General features: G+C 43.6%; 1 protein-coding gene across 1 annotated transcript in view; it reads left to right on the forward strand.

Annotated features, from left to right (window-relative positions):
• Window positions 1-24,180, forward strand: part of LOC120840580 — a 95,535-nt gene that overhangs the window by 11,105 nt on the left and 60,250 nt on the right. The window contains exons 5-7 of the mRNA XM_040211153.1: window positions 163-453; window positions 1,728-1,885; window positions 5,506-5,658. Of these exons, the coding sequence (XP_040067087.1) occupies window positions 163-453; window positions 1,728-1,885; window positions 5,506-5,658 (602 nt within the window). The remainder of the gene's footprint in view (window positions 1-162; window positions 454-1,727; window positions 1,886-5,505; window positions 5,659-24,180) is intronic.

The raw sequence follows: 24,180 nt of genomic DNA on the forward strand, positions 1-24,180 counted from the left end.
GATTAATCAGGCTCAGATACATTTTGCATAACAAGGACACCACGTAGATAATGTCTCAAACTGTGTTATAAGAGCCAAAACACCTTCAAATGAGTCATACTGTACAAAGTACAATATCAAAGTGTCTGAATGGGGTTCAGCAGTTTTTTTTAATACTTACAGCTACCAGCGGCTCGGATGTTAAAACTCAGGTGGAGTGCGGCATTTATGACTTGAAGACGTTCAAATCAAAATACCTTCATTTGCGTTTTCCCTGTTCGACAAAATCCTCGACGTCATGCGACATGCCCACTGCCAATGAAGTTCTAAGATATGGCCCATCGCATTCTTACAAACTTAAAAGTGAACTTACTGCATCAGAAACCCGAAATATCAAACACAAACTCTATACTGCTTGTATCGAGGATCCATTTATAAATGGCACATACGAGTCCTACTATTACTGGGGTGAAGGTAAGCTCTTATACAATTTGTAGTCTATTATACTTGCACATATGCGTGTGAAATTTTACCAAACATAACAAACGTTATTTTATTCGGAAGTCCCAAGACTCAAAAAAGCTACTGGCTCGCCGTCACAATATTCATGATAAAAAAATATAACGGTATTTATTCAGAGTATCGGTTAGGAGGGGATACATGTGCACCCGCTACCTTTTCATAATATACATTTTGAGACGAAAGCTACTCCCCAAATTTTATGTACTGTTTAGTAATTTAATAAACTTTAACTATGTTCTTTGTCATTTTTAGAGTTCTCGCAAGATTAAATTTGATATTTTATTAACTTGTGATATACTGATGGATGCTTAAAGTGGTAACGTTTAAAATTTAAAAATAATATGTACGAATTACTCTAGGTTAGAATATAATATTCAAATAACCCAAGCAATATTTCTGTGCGTTTGCTTTCCTGCCGAACATTCTGATTACTGGGGAGCGAGGCAAATGACGGAGCCGAAAATCTTTTAACTAAAATTAAAGTCTACATTATCTCGGTAAGCATGGCGTGTGACATGCCTACTTCGTGCTCAATGCCACTTCGCATACATTAATTTAGAACTACAAATATGGTAAAGTAAGCGAACGAGATTTTTCAGAGTACCAATAAAGGTCTTTGCAAATATTAGTGAACTGTGTATCCATGATATACTCTTCTAGCTGCATTTGCAGGCCTCATTTATTAACATTTGCTCCTTTATTAATGCGCGATAGAAGAATAGCAGATAGTTAGCAATATACTGAAGTGTACCAGGTTACTTAAAAAAGACAATATCTGATAATATTGAGCAACAACTACACTAGTCGGTCCTATTATTACTATTATTATGCCTATTATTGAAATTGTAGACCTCGATCACGGACATCGCATCATATGAACCACTTACACATTTTTGTCGTAAACGTTGTAATTTAATACGACGCTTCAAATATTACTCAATGTATAGGGCATTACAAGGAGCTGCTTCCCATCAATTACCAATTGCTCATGAGTTTAAAATGCCGTCCGGAATTTCGAACTCATGAACAACTCACGAGTTTATAACGTGGAGGCGTTCAAACATAAACATGTTCAGTTTGGAGGTAGATCCCCAACATTCAAAACATTTTTCAGGACCTTTCGATGTTGCATTAGAAATTAACGGTTTATTCACACGCTTTTTCAATTTTTGTACTTTCTGTCCATCCAAAAATAAAAAAGTAACACCCTAAAACAATAATTCCAGATCTTTCTTTTAGATTTCCAAGTGGCGAAGAGAAAATGCCTGTTCATGTCGAGCAACAAGGAGAATACTATGAGAATAAAACAAAGCATGAACACCACATTTTAAAGAATATCCCTTGGTACCAAAAAAATCCGCCATTTTCAGACGATATGTTTCAGGTAAACTGACTGCGACAATACTTTTAAGTTACTTAGTAATATGTTTTTTTTTTTTTGTTCGCCAGCAAAATACTTCCCGACCTCGCGGAAATGAGGAATTTTCTTTAATAAATCTAGCTTCCCTGAAAACGCAATAATTCAATTCAATTTTGTCGTATAAATGTGCTGTAACATAATTTAGAAATATATAGAAGAAAGTGCGCTAGCTATTTGCGTCCGCTGAAATGTGAAACCGAAGTAATTCCGAGCAGCACACATGAATTAATGGCATATATAGTATAGTAGTCGTAAAAGTCATTCCCTTTCACTCACTCCACTAAACAGTGCACTCAAACCAAACTAGTGTTCTCTGCTATGGACAGATAACTTTTAAATGAATATCGTGCACGAAATAATTTTGGCGTAAATTCGGAGTTTATACATCGGTGCTGTAACAAAACATAAGCCAACAGGAAACGCTGCGGCAATCTGCCGCAGCGTTAACCACAGCATCTTAACGAGACTGAACTTCGAGAAACCGAATATTTAATAATTTATTTCTTTCATTGTGTTTTCCACACTTGGGCATGCACACCGGCCCGGGAGTGATAGAAATCATATTTTTCATAAAAGCCATATAGTTATGTCACGGTAAATGATCATAAACCCAACAAATATAGAACATAAAAAGCAAAAATTAAATATACCCTTTTTCACCTCAAGAAAAAAGCAAGTTTTGCGCATTGTTCATATGCCCCACAAAGTAGTTCTTACGCGATTTGGTTGCCGGAGGAGAAAGCGATGCTTTTGACGTTTGGAACGTGTGCGTCTTGATAATATAACATATATATATATATATATAATCTAAAATTCACCTACATATGTCTTAATTATCCTCAAGAAGTGGGAAATTAGTAATGCTCCGCGAGGAGCCGGACTTGATTTACTTCGGTTCTTGAGGTGAAAACAGGCATAGAAAATTATTTTAAGTTCCTAGTACGCTAGCAACGGCCATAAAGAACTAAACAGAAAAGAAGTAAAAATACACCAATAAAAATACGAAACTTATTTTAGAAGAGTATTAGTAAAACTTGACTGAGGTGTCTGAATAATCCGATCTTTGATAAATTTAACAAAAATAATTTTCAACACCAGAACATCATTGATCTTCAATTACATAAGCAATAAATAACTTCATATTCACAGAAGTCGCAATAAAAATTGCGAAGAGTAATCACCTAACTGCGGACAGTGGGATTACCTACGTACTGATGTAATCATTTGTTCTAGAAAAATATGTCTTAAGCCACCCATAAAGATCCGCTGATTGTAAGTCAACAGCAGTGATTCTCAATGTGTACTGAGTGTTAAAGCGAAATACAGTCATGTCTTCTTAATATGAACCCATTTATTATGGATATCCAGCTATATAGACACCATTTTCGAGGTCAAACTGGGAAAAATCATGCATTTTGTCTCGTTAATACGGACAACTCAGATTATGAACGACTTGTTCTTGAAAGTGTGTGTGTGTGTGTGGGGGGGGGGGGGGGGGGGGGCGGAGGTGTCTATGTTAACGAGACATCACTGTATAGGATAATTGGCTTGGTGATTGCCTCACTGTTTGAGGTTTGTACAGGTCTGTCACCTAATAATTTTCTCCATGAACGTTTAAAGCACTGTAGAAAAAAAGCCTAGGGAAATTGTTTTAACTTATAAACAAATAAATAGTTTTGTTGATAAAAGTATGGTGGGATTTACTTTTTATGTACCTAAAATTAAAGGGATACTGAAGCGAAACTTGAAATACACCTATTATGGTCAGAAATAGGTTCAATATGATCAATGATATTCATAAATCATAATCGCGCGTTTGTATTTTGAACGGATGGCTATATTTTTCACCCTGATGGGCCCGATTGGGCGCGCGCTCAAAAATCGGCCATCGGAGAGCGCGATGCGTCTTGGGATATTGGGCGCATTCGTGACGTCACTTGTGCCGGTCGGGAAAGGCTACGGCGTGAATGTTGTGGTTACGAGCGTTGCCACTTGGTGGCGCGTCGACGATTTACGACCTGTGACAACGTCGCCGTTTGAGATGCGCAAGGGCTGCACGCACGCTGCACCACGGCAAGTCGGCAACCACGGCAGCACTGACAAAACCAGCTCTGAGGCCGGATTCTCAAAGCGAATTCACGACGAAAAAAGTGCGTACGACAAATTTGAGAGAAAACCCGTGCTCTCGAAACGAAATTGTCGTAACCTTTGCGCAGGTTACGACAGAATCCTACGACAGCTCCGAAGCTGTCTTACGCACTTTTTACGATCAAATCAACAAGGCCGACAGCGTCGCTCAGTTACTTGGTATCGGCCACCAACGGACATTTATTTTTCTTCGTGCTCTTCTCGTGCGTCCCGACTTCAACCAGCAAGAAAAAAGGAAGGAGTACTTAAAACAGACCACGACGATCAAGAACGCAGGATCCACAAACACACGAGAAGAGCTACAACAGCCACGATTCTGCCGACCGAGCGAGCTCGGCAGAATATAGTAGGCCTAGCAGCAACATTGACTCGGCGCACCGTTGCTCCGGCGGTCCTTGGCCAAGACCGTCTGTCCATGACCGGCTGGCCTGCTGAATGGAATATGCCCGCGCGACCCTTGTGGACCCTTACCGGATGAGTAGTTTGATCCCTGAACTAAATTTCAGAGGTCAATATTTCCCCCTTGTCATCTCGATCTCCTTGTTTTCCGAGACAGCGGTGACGAACGCTGTCGTCGAAAAGGGACTCTCATTGATTCTATCTCCTTGTTTTGTGTGATATAGAACTCAAATAAACGCCATACGGATTACCTTGGCAACTCGGTATGTACACTCTGTTATTAGTATGCCATTTTTATTCTGACTCGACGCTACGTCAGTGTCGAGCTATAGCAGTTCGTGGGAGCTACGCGATGTCGGTCTAACCTTTCTTTGCCGAGTGTCATGTCAGTATCGAGTTGCAATCGTAAAAGATCGGTCCAGAAGCGCTTACCGAAACGCGGTCTAAGAGCGAATCCAGCACTTCGATCAAACGCGCGCGTCCGCTCCGAGTGTGAACAGGTATTTGGCATTTGCGTGGCTCTTGCTGACACCCTCGTAGTTCAAACATATCCTTTTTAACGTCGGCTTGCAGCTCGCGACTCGCAGCAACTAATACCGGCCGTGCCATTAGCATGCTCGGGCCGTTTCCTGCAAAGAGCCGCAACGAGAACGAGCTCACTGTGGCCAACTACGCTTTGGCTTCCTCCGCCAAGGCTTTGCAAACGCGTTCAGGCCTAGGCGAATTCTGCCGGCACGCCGTATTGCCGCAGAACGGCGCTGCTATTTTGGCACAAGTGATGTCACGAGAACTTCCCCCCATCCACCAGATGAGAATTTGAAATCGTTTAATTATGTTTAAAATTAGTTCTCCTGTGTTTTACAGCGCAATATTTATATTTCCGAGGTGGTGCCTGTCCCTAGCCCATATTTATGCAACAAGATCGGCGCTAAAATTTCGTTTCACTACCCCTTTAAAACCCCGTAAAATTGCTAAGCATAATTAGAAATGAGCCACATAAAAGCGACTAGTTTCTTTAAGCTCTATCTTCATTTTAGGTGCCTCAATCCATGTATTGCAAAAACCACACGAACCTTCATACTATTCCTGCCATGCCAAAATCGTTTAGTTTCAGTCAAGAGGAGCTTGCATTCACCTTGAATGCCTCAGGATTTCTGAAAGGAGGTTTCTCGCCGCTATCCTTCAAACAGGTTAGTTGAACAAATTATATTTTCTAAGGAACATCTTTCTTTTCGTGGCTAATTGCGGAATTCATTTTAATCAATTGACTTATAATAATTTGTTTTCTTTTTAGTTACAAAAACTGCATTGCCGCTAGGCATTATTCGAGGGGTGTTTTTAATGAGTTTAACAAACATATTTAATATACAAGAAAGTCGTTATTTGTAAAGACAACAAGTGTCACGTTTCACGACGAAGAAGAAGAGAGAAGCGCGAGCATCCAAGAACGGCAGGCGGCCATTCGGCAGAGGAATTGGATCTTGGCATCGCTCCGAGGCAAGTGCACCAGCGACTGGCGACACTCCATCCTGCCGCCCAGACTGCCGCCGGTGCCATCGCCGTTTGGAGTGCTAGTCCTAGGGATCAAGTTGAAAGAAGCAGACAAGAGGTGGGAGGAAAAAAGAATCATCTGAAGCAGCGGAGCCCAGATTTCGGCGACGACCCGAAGAGTGGCGCAGCTTCTTGATGGTGCCCCGAAGACACTGAAAGGAACCCGGCGACGACCCGGGGATGGCTCGGCGACCACTGAATAAGAGGAAAAGAGACATCGACATTGACGCTACGCTGGCGTGGACTCTCCGCAGCGACCCGAGCAACCACAAGGGTGCCAGTGAACCTACAACTGACAAATTCGATGGTGACCAAAACCAGTGGCAGCGAATCTCGGCAGTGACACGAACAGAGACCACCACCGGGTATTTCAAGAGGCAAACCGACCTGACCGATCTGGGCTGTACCATCAGCACCCCAAAACGAGCACCAGATTGTTGAGTGAATACGAATACGTGAGACTATTGATAACTTTTGTACATTTGTACATTAGGCTCTTAGTGCTCTTCCTTCGTCTTCCTTTGTGTAATATAGCTCCATTCCTTCCATCGTTGTGCACTCATTTTTTCTCCAACGGTTGGACCCTGAACCGTGACAACAAGAATGCTTAATTTTCTTCTTTTTTTTCTTCTTTAGTGCCAAAAACAGCTATGGAGCCTTTTATGTACTGCTTTATATTTCGTGTTTGTAGCAGTAAAGTTTAAAATGTACAGAAGTATGGGAGAAGACTCGAATACAAGTTTGTGAAGCACATACAACTCCTACGCCCTCAGAGAAAATACACTTTTTTAGTATTTTATTTAACAATAAGATAAAATACCTTTGCTAGGCCGGCTTTAATTTAACAAATTCAAGAAAAATATATAATTCGAAATCAAGAAAACGAGCCATTATCCCTAAAGAAACTGGAACGCAAACAGCATTTTGTGTCAATACGACTGGAAGACTGAAATAACTATTAAACAAAATCATGTTTAAGAACTATACCATGACACTTTTGCAAATCTGTCAATAACCCTTCCTTTCGCTGCCTATATTTCACTCATTGATAGTTCTCGGAGGGGGGGGGGGGGGGGGGGGCGACACAGCATAACACTTATATGAGTAGGGTAAAATTTTGTTTAGGGGATCCACTCTTCCTGGCATGTGAAATGGTGCCTATAATGTATCCCTATTCATGAACAGATTATTGTTATATATGTTATATGTAATTTGCATCTAAAATATTTTCTTAATTTTCTAAGTGATGTTCACGCACAATTAGTACTCTCTCCCAAATTGGTAAATATTTAATACTAACCTAACAATCTGGTGTTGAACTTCTTAAAGTTTATATAATAAATAATCATGGCGGGGGTCCCGGACAACCGAAGGCTATTTAATATATAAAAGCATAAATGTAAATTATAAAGTTTTATTTTTTTAGCTTGGCTTGAACCATGTCCAAAATTGCGACATATAAAGTAAAGTACGTGAATAACATTTAAAGCTATCATTTCAACGTGACTCTTCCACATTTTCACTGTATAGCTTAACACTATATCAAATAACTTATTACATTTGAGCTAACCTCACTTGTAGGAAGAAGGAACACTATTTTTTCTCAGTAGTATTCTTGTTTATTCACTTTAACTTTTAAAGGGGCACTGACACCCCAAAGGTTGTATTTTTTATTGTCTAAAAGGATGCCAGTTGCAGTCCGCAAAAGCAAAAAAACGCATCGCGAAAAAAAATTGCCCGCGCGCCCGCGCCTTTTTATTTTTGGCGTTTGATTCTCCCGCTTCTCGCCTTCTCGCTTCTTTTGAGTCGTGACGTCAAGAATCATGAAATTTAGAAGCTTTGTAGGTGACATTTCTGTAACATTTAATTACGGCAATCGTAAAACATGTTTTTTAACGCAATTGCGAGTGCACTACGGCTCTTCTTTTTGAAGTACCAAAAATCCGAGTCTGTTGTGGTGCCGCCTCCTGGATTTGTATCCTCCCACGGAAAACAGGCCACACCGCTCAAAACCGGTCCGCCGGCGCTCACTCCTTTCCTCCTCGTTTTGGGTGGCTATGGCAAGAGGAGGGAGTCGTGAAAGAAAGTGGACTCTTAGGGCTCCGCAATATTTGACGTCAACGCGCAGGCGCGGATCGCGCGGGAACTTCGAATTCGGCATTTGGAAATTGTTTTTTTACTTCAGAAATACTGAATTCCCAAATTTCGAATTTCGAGGGTCATGTCCCGGCATCGTTTTCATCGTTTCGGATAATAAAAAAAAAGAAATTGATGTGTCAGTGCCCCTTTAAGTTTTTGTCCAGTTGTCACGCCATCACGAGATGTTGTCTAGATCACTATGACAAAAGATGATATTGTTAACATCTTCAATGAATCTATAAATTGTGAAGTCATCTGCAGAAAGTCTCATATTCGTTATTATGCCATCAATATTATCGTTTTAGTAAATCAACACAATCAAAAGACCTCAAAACATAGCCCTGGGGAGCACAAAATAACTGTTACATGCATATTTAAGGCTTCTCTCTTTCTAATATAACAGATTGCTTTTGCTCGCTAAGGCAGTCGCTCAGCCATCCCAAAGTACATCAATAGTGACAGATGGGCCAGTTGGTACATGATCTCTTTTGGCAAAATGCGCCGCAAGACACGAACAAAATAAGGGAGACAACACGAAGCGCTACGCTTCGTGTTGTCTCCCTTACTTTATCTCTGTCTTGCGACGCATTTTGTCAAAATACTTTCTAATATGTTATTATCGAATGACAATGAGTCTAATTTAATTAATGTCATGGTTTACAAAGTCAACCTCCTTTATAAAAAAAGCAATTTTAACAGTTACCAGCATCAATTGCCCCAGCAAGAAACTAAGAAAAGTTGACAAATATAGTGCTACCGGATGCTCCAGAATGAAAACTGTGCTGATAACGAATAATTTATGATTGCTAACGAGGGCTTAAGGACGGTAGGGTAAAATTATTTACAGGACTGACTTGGAATGTTCGTAATACCTATATACGATACGACCTTTATATTTCCCCAGAAATATAAGTGAATCGGAGGTCGAAAAAACCCCGGAGAAGTGCACTTTGATGAGGCTCCGGGCCCCCCATTCAACAGCTGCGACAGAGCACATAGTATAGTGTGGTTAAACAAAGAAGAAAATCAAATGAACAGAGCGCTTATTTGGCTGTGGGATAATTTTACAACATGTATATATATATGGGTGGTTTCATCTCAAATCGTGCAGGCAAAAATGGTTGAATTTTTAATTTTAATGAAAAAAATATATGTTATGGCGCCGTTTCTAAAACCGCAGTCGCCTCAAACCGCAAGTTCGTCGGATTTTTTGTTCTCGACTTATGAATTTTTTTAAAAGGCCGCGGCGAAAAGCAGTATTTTTCACACCCGTCGTGGATCAGATGTTTCGCTTGATCTCCCGCCATGGATTTTCAGTCCACATTATATTATCTTTTTTCAAGCACTCTGTGGACACATTTAAAAGGCTCCAATACCATGAGATAATTTTAGGCGTTTTGCTTTTTTTCTGTAAAAATGTCCAAAACGCCTCTTCGGTCAATTGTTGACGGACGTTGACAATTTATTACTGGCGATCTATATGCGTTACATTGATATTTGTTATGTCCACGGAGAGCCCAAAACACGCTCTTTGTATTTATTATAAAATGACTCGGCTGTATAAAATAGCCTTTGCGGTACGTTTACGTTAATATTATGCAAAAACCAAAAAGTACCATTTTTGAAATTGATTTTCTAAAAAAAAACATTTTTTTATTTTTTTCATTTTTTGTTCAAATGTAGATATGATAGTTGTCTACACGAAAATCAGGCCTAGAAAGTGTATATTTTCTTTGTATGTTTTATATTTAGGCCTCAATATCGGAAAAAGACGTCTTTGTTCTACAAGACCTAAGTCAGACATAGCGACCCATGCGTCTCTATGAATTGTGAAAAAGTTTTCTTGAATTTTCTTCTGCATTTTGTAATCAATTATAAACGGATTTTGTTTTATTGAATATTTATGTATGTTTTGAAAAGAGCGGGAACCACGAGATACAGATCTAACCAAATCAGCAGGCCTAGTAGACTTTCAATGACCAAAAGGCACAGACGTTGTATTGTTTCGATTTATAAACCTTTCACAGTAAACTAGCACGACTAGCTATTAGCTGTCATATTACTAAAACAAAGAAAGTCCCCACATCGTCGATATATTATATACAATTCTTTCCGAAACCAAACACTGGGGGTTTGTTTACCGCTCATCGCACAGGTCACCAGGAATGTCCTTTCACTTCCGTAATACACAAAAGTGGTGACACAGAAACGGTCTGAAACACACAGAGAGTGTGTCATGGAGAGGGTAGGAAATGAAAATAAATAAATAGGAATTAAATTGCCCAACACCGATCTTAACGAAAATTGCGTAAAAAAAATAAAGTATTTAGGTTCGAGCGGTGGCAAGGCGATAGGTCTACGCCTGGTGGAGAGTCAGACAAAGAAGTCGACGGCACGTAAAGGTAAAAAAAAAATTTATAATTTAATAAAGACGGGAAAACTCAGCCACATGGCAAGAAAAAAAAACCAACTCCTCCGGGCATTCCCTAAACGGGACGCAACCAAATGCGTGCGAACACGCTCTCTACATAACCGCCAGGCCGCTACGCCATGACGAAATAAACCCTACAACTGAACAGTGCTAACAAACAGTTAGTAAGAAAACATTGGAAAAAAAAAGAAACGTTCTGAAAAAACCGCACCCGAGAAATAAAGTTCAGCATGGCGAAGAAACACACACGAGTCGGTCCCACGACACTGAAGTCTGGCAGGATGACGGCGTCCAGATGATGCTCGAATCTGTTCCTCCCTCTATTACGCACATCCACGACGGCTGTGCGGAACAGTGGCTGTGCGAAAGAAAGTGAAGAATAGTTTCGAGCAGGCAATGCGCGAGACTATGCCTCAAGCTTCATATCGGGAGAGGAGCTTTCGAGGTAGTTTCTGCAGTTACTCAAACTTTCTCTTTCCCCTTCTCTTTTTCAAAAGAACACGTCAGCTGGCGCTAACTTTTCATCTCGGGAGAAGCCCACTCTTCACAAACGGTTCGGTGATTTCAGATAAGATCGACCAAAGGATGGCTAGTCGACATTTTCAAATCAACTGATGTTTTTATATGTTATCGTCTAGTGTCTGGTATGAACGAATCCAAACTTAGTTTTGACTAGAAAAAATACTTGGCGACAGGAAAAATCGTAATGCATGAGGTGGTGGACAGTTGCATTAACGCGCACTGATGGAGGGGGCCCGTTTGAGAGTGAATAACTAAAGCGATAACATTAGGAGAACTCTAATACGTTTTAGGCGCAAACTATGGGTATAGCTTGCTTGTAATATAAAGTAATCATATTTATTTAAAATTTATTTATTTTTCTAAAAATTGACAAACATGCCTCCTCGAACGACAAATGGCAAATTTTGGAGGTCTGTATCTCATGAAATAATTTAACCATTATGATATAATTTGCAGATATTATTCTACTAATATATAGCTAATATTTAAAAAATAACTAAGGTATCTGTGTGATACAATAGTTAGGATATATTTAGTCAAACATGGAAAAAAAATCAAAAAAAGAAAAACTCCGATGCGAATAAAAAAAAAACGCCACCCTCGATTTTTTTTAAATTTAGGTAACCTGTTATACTCTATTTCGGCATTCATTTACATTAAAAACATGTTGCATCATTTTATTGAGAAAGAAGATACAACTCCCCAAAGTAGGGTCCTTTTTCAAAGCCTACACTTAGCAGTGTTTTATACAAGAACTGACTCTGAGTTCCAGTTTCATGAAACCAACACACACCTTTTATATATTTTTATTCAGATGAGGCCAATGATAACTAAAGAAATCGTTCACACACTTAAATTAAGGAGAAACTACTGTGTACAAAGAGGTATCATATTACGGACTAGTGATCCGAGAAAAGATCATGCAGCCATCGGCCACTAGAAACTTTGTTTACTTTATTCTCCTGCGACACTATATGCTATTCCCTCTTCCGCTCTACCTTCATCTCGCTCTCTCTCTCTCTCTCTCTCTCATATATATCCCTGATATATATTCAGAACAAAAACATGTTCAAGCATTCCCTTTCTGCGTAATAGTGTTCTGTGGCTAGCAAAAATCATTCCCTCGCTAAGCTCACGATTATGGCAAAATAGTTGCCGGATACCGCAGACGACACTCGTCGCTAGTTCTGGCAAAACGGCCGATACAATCTTTTCTTCGCATTTCCCCGCTCGCTGTCAAAGACAAGGGGGTTCGCTTCAACCAGCAAAACATGGCCGCCGACGCCTGTTTACTGAGCAGTCATGCCTGTCGCCATCTCACTCGCTGGCGTCACGGGCGATAATATCAGGCACAAAGGGGCACACCAACCGGCAGCATTATCCCCAAATACTCGAGCCTCGCGTAAATACATAGAGTGTAAACGCTGTCGCCATGTTATCGTAGTAAGACCGCCCCCCCCCCCCCTCCCCCAACGGGGGACTGCAGTACGCGACGGCGTACTAACACAACGGCGACGATATCGACATCGCGGGCTCCGAATTTTCCCATAGTTCTACTCCACGGGCATTTCTCGAAACGCTTGATGTTGTGTACGTCCGCCTGGAAGGATTTCAGGCGCGTAGTTAAGATAAGGCGGTTCTCCGCGGCAAAAGAAAGCAATTTAACAAAAGCTTAAAAGCGGCGGCGACGCGTGTGCGGTGAACGCTTGTAGTTTTGGTGTAGACAGGGTGTGTGTGTTCTCGTTGTTGACACCAGCCGGCGATAAGGCACTGCAGGCGGTAGCTCAGTACAGCAAGGGCTAATCCGAGTGACCATCAACGTAACCCCACCGCCAACCCCTCGGGAACCGGTCGCCGACATGGCTCAGGCTGTGTCATGAACCACGTGGTAGAAGCTCGGGTGCTTTCATATCAGCGCGTGGAGGGACGACAGTGCGATTCCGGAAAGTATTTTTCGAAGGCCGCTGACCACAATTTTTTGTCTGGAGACTTTCCCTCTTTCTTCCTTTGACGTGGATCAAGCTTTGCCGACAGCCTCAGTTGTGACCTCTCTTTTCAAATGTACGTTTGCAGTGAGTGAGCTCCTCAGCCTCGGACTTGTCACTTGTGCACCCAGTAGTTCTTTCACTTGGCAATTATATGCCATCAGTTGGGGTTTAATTTCTATTATTTATGTATACATTATGAAGACGTCCTGGAGCTCCGAACGAGTGTTTTGTGCAGATTACTTTTGCAAACACAAAAATACTATACCAAAGCAGCGGAATTTTCGAAGTGTTGGCTAGTTGGACCTCAACTCGTTGAAGCAAATTCTTCCGCCTGACTGTTCCACCAAAGTGAGTGCGACGGACTACCTGTGCTACCATTGCCTCATGCACATCACTAAGGAGATCTCGATGCGAAGCTCAGAGCAGCGCCCTGACATATTTGTGCCAGCTGAAGAAGCAATTGAAGATCTAAATCGCTGCATACTACCCTACAGATGTGTCGCCGCTGAGACAACCAAGCGTCGTAAGAAGTCGGGACAGGCCTGCCTATGTCAAGAGAAAGCAGACAGAACTGGAGCAGGTTGCTGTCAAGAATATACGCTCAAGGCTACGTATTGCGTACGAAAGGGACGCACCATCGGGGTCGTCCGAACCAACATGCTCCACATGCACTGAGTGGGTGGACAACTTTCTGCAGACCTTTGAAACCGCCACCTTTCTCCGGGAACGTTGTCAACTGCTTACACTCCTGCCGTCAACACTGACGAAGAATGAGGTTCAAAAGATGATTCCACAGGCCTCAATGTACCTCATCAGTAAATCCCGAAAACTCAAGGAAAAGCATGGCGTGTGGTATGAGCCGGATCCTTACACGAGGTGCAAGGTGAGCCCTGAGAACCTGTCTGCTGCCCTAGAGTACTTCACGAAAGACGAGCTACAATGTTCGCGCCAAAGTCCCAACCAGAAGGACGTCATCTCTGTCATGCTCAACGGAGAGAAAACGTTCGTGCCAAAGCGCTTCATGACACGCTCAATACGAGAGGCCTTCCGTATATACAAAAACAAGCATCCCGATTCCGGCGTTGGGCTAACGAAATTTTATTCGTTGCGCCCTAGATGGGTCCAATGTATTCCACACCAGGAAGTGTGCGTTTGTGTGCGCTGCGCCAATTATTATCTTTGTATTGCCGCTCTAGAGAACGTTACAGGCTCAACATTCAACACTGGTGAAATGAACTCGGCATTTCTGTGCGACCCAGCAACATAACTGTGCCTTCAAGGAGACTGTGATCACTGCCCAAAAGGCCAGTGTCTTACACTCCAGGAACTTGATATCCCGGAGGATGAAGAGATTGTGCTTGCAACATGGGAGTCTGGCGACCTTGTGAAAAAAACTTTGGAACCTGAGACTTTCCTAAAAGTCATCCAAGTGACGGTTGGTAGTTGGTTACTTCACAACCATATCCGTCAAACGCAAGGTAAAGCGATCTACGATGAAAAACAGTGCATGCAACGCGGGAGCATTGTCTTTCATTTTGACTTTGCTGAAAACTGGACCATCGTGCTTCCTGACGAAGTGCAAGCATATCACTGGAAAAAAAAACAAGTTTCGATATTTACATGTGTAGTGACGACAAGAAAATCTACAAACAGCTTTGCCATCATCAGTGAGGACCTGTGTCACGACGCCGCTCACGCTTGCTTGGCTCTAGAAAAAGTGAAGGAGTGGGTTGAAGACAACGTTGCGGTATACTCGTACGTGACGTACGTAAGTGACGGCGCCGCCAGTCATTTCAAGAATCGCTACCAGCTTCACCAATTTGCAAAGGACGATTGCCCACAAGCCCAGGGGTTAGTTTCTGCATCTGGACATGGGAAAAATGCATGTGACGGAGTTGGCGGACTCGTGAAGCACCAGGCCACGCTGAACAACCTGAGAGAACGTTCAGTAAGCGCAATTCAGACGGCCAGGACAATGGTGAGCGTTCTATCAAAGAAACTGAAAGGCGTGCATCTTGTATATCTGGACGAAAATGAGGTTGTTCGGTATCGTGAACAAAAAAAAGAAGAGTGGCTGACGGTGCGCGCCTTCCCTGGCATTCAGTCTTGGCACGCGTGGCGGCTCAGCAAGTCATCAACAGAAGGGACCTGTGACGTATATGTAGCACGGACAGTCAGATCTGCTTGAAAGCAACTTTATTAAATGGGTACAGCGAGGAAAACCTTAGCGTAAAGTGCCGAATTTGATTTCCCAAGGACTGCCCATTTTGAATGCAGGGACATCTTATTTATCACATTTTTCTTCACGGGGGATTTAACCTACTGTTTTTGTTGGTGGTTACTAATAATTTTTATCTGATCACTATAAAAAAAATCCCAAAATGTTATCCTCCAGCAGGATAAAATATATCGGCTTGCCACGATTCATTCATACACCGAGAGCATCGAAGCTGCTCCAGTTAGGCACTATGGCATCCGTCACCTGAAATTGTTTGTAATCGTAAATACAGAGCCAACCTAAATATCTTACGATTATATCTTTGTTTTTGTGTGTGGAAGTAAAGTTATTTATTTTACTCTAAATGTAAAATATACCGGAAGGTACAACTTCACACTGCATCATCTTTTCTCAAATCATTAGTCTCTAATATGATACCACTTTGTACGCTTATGTAAAATGCTGTATATAGTTTCTCCTCCCTTTTACTGTGTGACCGATCGCTCTTTTTATCAATGACCTCATTTGAATAAATGTATATAAAAGATTTGTGCAAGTTTCATGAAACTGGAACTCAGAGTCACTTCTTGTATAGGACACTGCTAAGTGTAGGCTTTGAAAAAGGACCCTACTTTGGGGAGTTGTTTCTTCTTTCACAGTGCAATGATGCAACATGTTTTTAATAGAAATGAATGCCGAAATAGAGTATAACAGGGTACCCAAATTTTAAAAAAATCGAAGGTGGTGTTTTTTTTTATTCGCATTGGAATATTTCTTTGTTTGATTTTTTTTCCATGTTTGCCTAAATATATTGTAGCTATTGTCTCACTCAGATACCTTATTTATTTTTTCAATAATAGCCATATATTAGTAAAATAATGTCTGCAAGTTATTTAATAATGATTAAATTATTTCATGAGATACAGATTTCCAAAGTTTGCCATTTGTTGTTCGAGCAGGCATGTTTGGCAATTTTTAGAAACCTAAATAAATTTTTAATAAATATTATTACTTTATATTACAAGCAAGTTGTACCCATAGGTTGTTTGTAAAAAGTTTTAAAATTCTCCTAATTTTATTGTTTCAATTATTCACTTTCAAACTTGCCCCCTCCATCAGTGTGCGTTATTGCAACTGTCTACCTGTCCCTGCCTTACGATTTTTCTTGTCTCCAAATTTTTTTTCTGGTCAAAACTAAGTGTGGATTCGTTTATACCAGACACTAGACAATGTCATCTAAAAACATCCGTTGATTTAAAAGTGTCGACCAGCCACCCTTTGGTCGATCTTATCTGAAATCACCCGGTTATAGTTGACAAGGAGGCTGACTTCGACCCAACTAGTCTCCGGGCAGAGTACAAACACAAGTATATTTACCAACACGCTCGTTTTAATGTAAGTCTCCGGGCTTTGCTGTTTCCAAAATAGATAACCCTTTATAAGGACAGAACGAGCGGGTTGGTGGGGATAATTAAACTTAAACAGTCCCTTCTCGTTTTTTTCCTCAAGTTTAATAGATAACCGTTCGGTGCTATAGGATCTCCCCGGAGAGAGAGAGAGAGCACGGCCGTTTCAAGGTAAGGATAGGGCGCTCGAAGCTAGGGCAAACAGGCGGTAACATTTCACGCATACACGGATGGCTGGTTTCAAATTTCCCCACATCCCTAACGAAACCGGCCTATCTTCGTGTGTGCGTCTGCGGGATTTCTGTCCCGCGCCGCCAGTTTTAGCGCGCACGCGGCGTTGTTTTGGCTGGCAGAACAGTTGTTGACCGTCGATATTGTAAGGCCGTGGTGTCCTCATCCTTTCAGGCAACGATTGCTTTGCTTTCCCTTGTGCAATACTCTGAGTGACTCCTTCTGGGTGGCTGTCACTGTTCGCCGCGTCAAAGACACAATCGTACTATTTCATTCCTCGTGACACAGGGTGCGCTGCTCGCTTTACTGTCACGGGTCGTCCTATCTAACACAACGAGCGCGAAAGGTCGTGGTCATCTGCTGGCTCCGAGAGGGCGGGACGTTCATGCAGGCCAATGAGGGCCCCGAATCAATACGACGTCTGCCGACTCCTACACGTTAAAAATTTACGACACCTGCTGGTCTGTTAAGAAGTGTTGCTTTCTCTTTTTGGAACTCCTCCGATGTAGCTTGCCGCCTATAATAAAATTTAAATAATCAATAAATATAACAGGGTGGAAATACTGTATTTCATTTTGATGTGGGAACGTTGAAAAAAGAAAAAAAAAAACTATTTCCAAGCTTCTGAAGACGCGGAATTCGCAAGTCCATTTCGAGCCGTAAAAACACGTTTTTGTACGATATTGATGCTTAAATATAAAACATACAAACAAAATATACACTTTCTCGACTTGATTTTCGCGTAGAAAACTATCACCACTACATTTTAACAAAAAATAAAAAAATATAAAATGGGTTTTTTGAGAAAATCAATTTCAAAAATGGTACTTTTTGGTTTTCACATAACATTAACGTAAACGTACCGCAAAAAATATTTTATACAGCCAGGTCAATTTATAATACATATAAAGAACGTGCTTTGGGCTCTCCGTGGACATAAAACTTATCAATGTAACCCAAGTATATCGCCAGTAATTAATTGTCAAAGTTCTTCAACAATTGACCGAGGGGGTGTTTTTGACATTTTTACAGAAAAAAAGCAAAAGGCCTAAAATTATTTCATGGTATTGGAGCTTTTTAAATGTGTCCACAGAGTGCTTCAAAAAAGATAATATAATGTGGACTGAAAATCCATGGCGGGAGATCAAGCGAAACATCCGACCCACGACGGGTGTGAAAAACACTGCTTTTCGCCGCGGCCTCTTTAAAAATTCATAAGTCGAGAACAAAAACTCCGACGAACTTGCGGTTTGTGGCGACTGCGTTTTTAGAAACGGCGCCATAACATATATTTTTTTTCATCGAAATTAAAAGTTCGACCCTTTTTGCCTGCACGGTTTGAGATGAAACTACCCATGTATATATATCAGACTTGTAAGTAGTTCAACGAATCTACTCAAGCTACTGTAGTTTAACTACTTTTCTTAGTAGTTTAGTAACATTCAATTAGATTTTTTCTTTCGGTTACTAGTAGGTGGTTTTAATTACTTTTTTTAGTAACTACTCAAGTGACAAATTATTTTCGAATTTTAGTGGTTCTCTTTGCTATCAACGAACATTCCTGCACAAAGGAGATAAGGTGTTGGAAGATCAGCTGATATTTGCAAAGAGGGGGAAGCATGTGGCCTAGGAAAAGGGGGGGGGGGGAGAAAAAATAGTTGGGAGAATCCGAAACCCCCCAAAATGTTCAGAAGCCCCCCCCCCCCCCCACCCCCTGCAATATTTATTTACTTATTTATATTACCCTCGGGGCAGACGGCATTACATAGGGGAGTGGGAACAATAGTAAACATAATAAACAATTGGAACAAAATATACAATACTTAAAGAACACGGAACACGAAATCGCCAATAGATGAACAGAAAAGTGCGTGGTCATTAATTGATGGGAGCAATGCAGGTAAGCGATTCCAGTCTTTGGAAGTCCTGGGAAAGAGTCATAATAAACGTTAGAGTGGCGAAATGGGACACCGACTTTGTGACGATGATCAAGGAGTGCTTAAACAAAGTAGGCGGGGGGAGGGGGGTGATTAGTTGTGATTTAAATACTGCTACGAGGCGCAGGGAGCGAACAGACACGACACAAGAGAGGCCGAGTAACTACGCGATTAGCGCCGAACACTGGCGTTTCTCTGAGTCCCGAAGCTCAAGGAGCTTCGGGACTCAGAGAAATACATTCGCGGTTCGTCAATACATTCGCGGTTCGTGAATGTATTGAAAGAAATGGCGAGATTGGCTTCCAGAACGCTAGTGGTGTGTGTACTGATGGGTTTTAGAGCTACTTAAGTTTTATCTGGAGTCAACTTTTATCCAATTTAACGGTAAGCTTTACGTTCAGAAAAAAGGAATTTGTATCGGTTCGTCTGTGGCGCCTGTGCTTTGTGATATTTTTTTAGCCAAGTGCGATAGGGCCATTTCGGAAAAACTGAATGACGAGCGTGTTTGTAAAGTGTTTCATTACGTGGATGACTTTTTGGTTTTGTTTTTTAGGCTGGAGGGCATATGTGAGGCAGATGTCGTGAGGTCTGTTTTAGAAGGTTTCGCACGCCATTCTGAGGGGCTCACTTTCACTCACGAACTTCAGGATGGGGCTTACATGCAATTTTTGGATTTGAGATTAGAATTCATTGCTAAACACGTTTGCTGGACTTATCACCCACGCTCGAAGAAGGGTCTTCTTCCATATGATTCATCGCACTCTAAGCTGGTCAAGAGAAGCATTGCCTCGTCTTGCCTACAAGCTGCACTCGAGAAGTCATGTCATCATGTCGTTAACGATAGTTTCTCCCGGCAGGTTGAGAGACTGACCGTGGCAGGTTTCCCAACTTCGGTTTTATTGAGCGTTGCGGAGGGTTTGTTGAAGAAACTCAAGGGGGAACCCCGTCCCCGGACTGAAGGGCCAAATAAAAGACCGCTCGTTATACCGTATCTCCATAAAATTTCACACAACTTGAAAAAAGTTGCCTCGAGGTACGATGTGCCATTGGTGTTTTCCGCTCCGTGTAAGCTGTCGCAATTATGCGCGAGAGTTGCCGATAAGAAGGACAAAGGCCCCGCCTGCTCGGTGAAGCATGAGCATCAATATGTTATTTGCAAGGTGGGAGTTGTTTACACGATTCCACTAACGTGCGGGAAAGCATACGTCGGGCAGACGGGCAGATGTGTTAATCACAGATTGCGGGAGCATGACTTGTCGTTGCGATCTGTGGTTGGAGCTGTAGGGGGGCATTTGCCATTGCATTGTCATAGTTGTGGGTGCAAACCTATCTTCAGTAAGACTAGTATCATTGGCAAAGGTAGGGAAAGAGTGAATAGAGAAATTTTAGAGGCGCATGCAATCATCAAAGCAGGCGCGAACTGCGTAAGCCAAACGTCACTAGGCCTGAGTAGCAAAGAGATGTTTTTTTTGGACACGTGGTGAATGTGTCATGGGACGTGGGCGGAGTTGCTGTTTTCTTTGTTTTGTTTCCTTGTGATTAAATTTCAGTTGAGAGTCAGCGCTTGTCCTTTCTGCACTTCCTCTAGTCCCCGTTTTCTGCGCGCTGTTTGCCTTTTCGTCAGTATGAACCAACTAACCCACATCGCCACCCTTATTCAGCTCAAGGAGGCTTGACCCATTTAAAGAAAGGGCTGGTCCCCGCTTCTTCCCAATGTAGAAACTCTCGCCCACTACAGGAGGTGCACATACTGCATCCTCACTCAAAGGAGGCAACAAAATGAAGTACCTGCTTTGAAACTCACCTGGTGCTGCCGTAGTTTGTACTGTACTCGAAGAATTGCGTGCTAAAGTGCAGCGCAACGATCACCTTTTTGCCGTTGCCTTTTCTTCCAAAACTCAGAATACGCAGATCTTGAAAGATTCAAAGATCATTCGAGAAACCTGTAGTAATTCCCCCAACTTTTCACATCAAAAATAATAAACACGCAGTTTTAGGACGTACTCTGTGTACATGGTACTTAAAGTACTACTGTTTAGAAAAAGTGTACTTTACTTAAAGTACATTATCTGAACATGTGCTTGTATTTTCCGAGAAAATTAAAACTCCCAACTTCAATGTACATCCCCCGAATTTGAAAACAAACAATGGCGGTATCGTCGTGTGAAAATGCGCTTTTTCGAGACGTCATCTGGTCATTTCTCTGAGTGAAGTAAATAAGTGCCTTTAAGTTGATTGTGTCAAATAGCTCGTCAGCAAGAGTAAAGCAACTACTCTGCGGCGACTTGACCCTATACAATATTTTCTGTCATTTCCGTAAAAAACTGATGCACCTCCGATTACCCTTCGACAATGCATTCCAGTTAAGAAAACAGTAATGGGAATGAAATGTCATCATGAAAGATTGTTTTAAAAGTGCTTGTACTTTGCCTTTAAATATTGCCGCGCGCGCAGCTGGCCAAGTAGGCAGCGCGCGCGTGGCCTAACGATTCTCGCGCTTGCTTTCCACGCTGAAAGCCTGGGTTCGATTCGCGGCCGCGGAGGCGCATTTTTGTTGACTCTCTAAAGTAATGTTCTGGTAAATTCGAGAACCATGCCGGCTTGTTTGAGGTCAGAATGTTCTACACGCCGAACCTTCTACGCCGATCATTCCAGAAGGCCACACGTGTACATAAGGGGCTCCGCGTGGCGATCTGCATTCAGTCTCACCCCAGCGCTCGATCCTGCGGTTTTCGCTGATTTGAACGCCCGCGACGCTCTGTTATTATCCTTTGTACCCCTTTTATCTTTGGCACAAGTTCGCCACAGTAAACGTTAATTTCTTTCTGTTTATTTATTGTTTTTTGGTCACCACCCGTGACATTTTGGTGGAGGTGCTGGGTACCGCATGCCCGTGCAGCGTTCCCCTCCCAGGGCAGGCAGTGCAAGCCCGATTCCAAGCCCGGTGAGAAGAGCCCGGTGAGAAGACCACTCAACGCGGAAAATGAAACTCGGACCAGTCGCCGCACCCAAGGTCTACACCCGGATTACGGACTTCTGCCACCCAAGACCAAGCAGCCAACGAAGCCGACGATGGACGACCAGCAATCGCAGTCCCCGACCGCCGCCGCCGTCGTCTACCTGCCTGTTGCCCAGCGAACCCCGACGACCTTCCATGGCGAGACCCACGAAGACGTAGAAGACTGGCTTCTGCACTACGAACATGTAGCACTCCATAATGGATGGACCACTGAGCAGCGCCTCCAAACCCTCTACTTCTCCTTGGAGGGTACCGCGAGGCAGTGGTTCGAGAACCACGAGGCGTCGCTTACGTCGTGGGACACCTGTATTGCTGGCCTGAAGCAGACATTCACGAACCAGACACGACGACAGCGAGCGGAAGACAAAGTAAAGAAGACGAAGTACAAACTCAAGGGCCCAACGAAACGGTCACCAGATTCGTTGAAGACGTCCTCCGCCTGAGCAGCAGCGCCGACCCTCAGTCCACCGAGGAAAGGAAGCTGCGCGTCCTGGTGAGAGGAGGGAGGAGTGACATTTTCGGTGGCCTTGTTCGCAACCCACCAACTACTGTCGATGAATTCGTCGCCGAGGCAACTATCATCGAGCGGGCCCTGTCAGTCCGAGCCACCCACTACAACCGACTCGCCGGCATGCCTGCTGCTTCGACGCTGACGTCTTCCCGATTCGACGAGAGCGGCATCAGCGCTGACAGTCTTCGTGCAATTGTCCGCGACATCGTCTGGGAAGAACTCAAGAAGCTGCTGCCTACTGCAAACCAGCCGGCTTCGCTGTGGATAGCCGAAGTGGTACGCGAAGAAGTTCAGCGGGCAATTCAACTGGAGACTCCTGCCAGCGTGGCCGCAGCCGATGAGCCGACAGTGACCTACGCCGCAGTGGCCCGACGACCGCCGCCAACTGCTCAACATTGCCCGGTGGCGCCACGACGAGACCCACCAACGCAGGCGTACCCCCGACGCAACGACGAAGTACGTCAGTACGACCGCCGAGAACAGCCGGCGCCAAGGAAAACCGACGTGTGGAGGACAGCGGATCGACGACCCATCTGCTACCACTGCGGGGAGGCCGACCATATCTACCGCCGTTGCCTTTACCGGCAAATGGGCCTGCGTGGGTTCCACCCAAACGACCCACGCCCGAGGTACGGCGAACGCCCTCGCGACATCGAGGAGTACCTCCAACGCTCGCCCTCCCCAGTGTCGTCTCTCCGACGCGAAGCCCGCTCCCCATCGCCACGACGTTCAGCGTCCCCAGTGTCACGACCCCGCCGAGAAAGCGTGTCCCCCCTGCGTCGCCGGGAAAACTAAGTCCGGCAACGCCTGGAGGTGGCGTTGCCGAAGACGACCGTAGTAAAGAGCCTCCAAGAACGACGGAGCGCTCCCACTCTCTCGACGCTACGGACCACAACGACGTCCATGCATCGGTGTCTAAACAACCCAAACGTTATAATCGACGGCCACGACGCATCGGCACTTGTGGACACCGAAGCAGACTACTCAGTCTTGAGTGGGAGGCTCTCTCGCCGACTGCGAAAAGTCATGACGCCGTGGGATGGACCCCAAATACGAACCGCCGGAGGACATCTCATCACGCCAGTCAGGAGATGCACTGCTCGCGTCGAGATCCACGGTGAAACGTGCCCTGTAAAGTTCGTCGTTCTGCAAGACTGTTCGAGGGACGTTATCCTCGGAATAGACTTTCTCTGCGAGTATGGCGCCGTCATCGGCCTCGGGGCACACCAGTTGACGCTGCGAAAACCTGTTTTACCGCCGGTGGAGACCAACACGAAGTCAACCGCGATCCGAGTTATCGCCGACCATGTGAACCTACCACCGAGGTCGAGTGTTTTTGTCACCGTTATAACCGACGCAGCCATGCACGGTGAAGCTCTTCAGGAAGGCAGCGTCCAACTGCTCCTCGAAAAAGGAATTGGTGTTGCAAGAGGCCTAAGGGATCTCCAAGAAAGACGTACAACTGTTCTTGTGACGAACTTTCGAGAGGAGCCGCAGCACCTAACGAAGGGTACCACCGTGGGCCACGTCGAGGAGCTTCAGGCGCCAGCCGTGGTCACCGCAATCTCCGAGGAAACCTCGTCGCCACAGCAGAAGAGCACGACGCCGCCGCCGTTTGACATCGACCCCGAGCTCCCAGCTCCGAAGCGCCAGCAACTGGTTGATCTCCTTGCCGAATACAGTGACTGTTTTGCCACGACATCGAAGATTCGCCAAACACCAATGGTGAAACATCGCATTGTTACCGTCGACGACGCAC

The sequence above is a fragment of the Ixodes scapularis genome, unplaced genomic scaffold, assembly GCF_016920785.2.
Source record: "Ixodes scapularis isolate PalLabHiFi unplaced genomic scaffold, ASM1692078v2 PGA_scaffold0__279_contigs__length_252992795, whole genome shotgun sequence".
Taxonomy (NCBI): Eukaryota; Metazoa; Arthropoda; class Arachnida; order Ixodida; family Ixodidae; genus Ixodes; species Ixodes scapularis.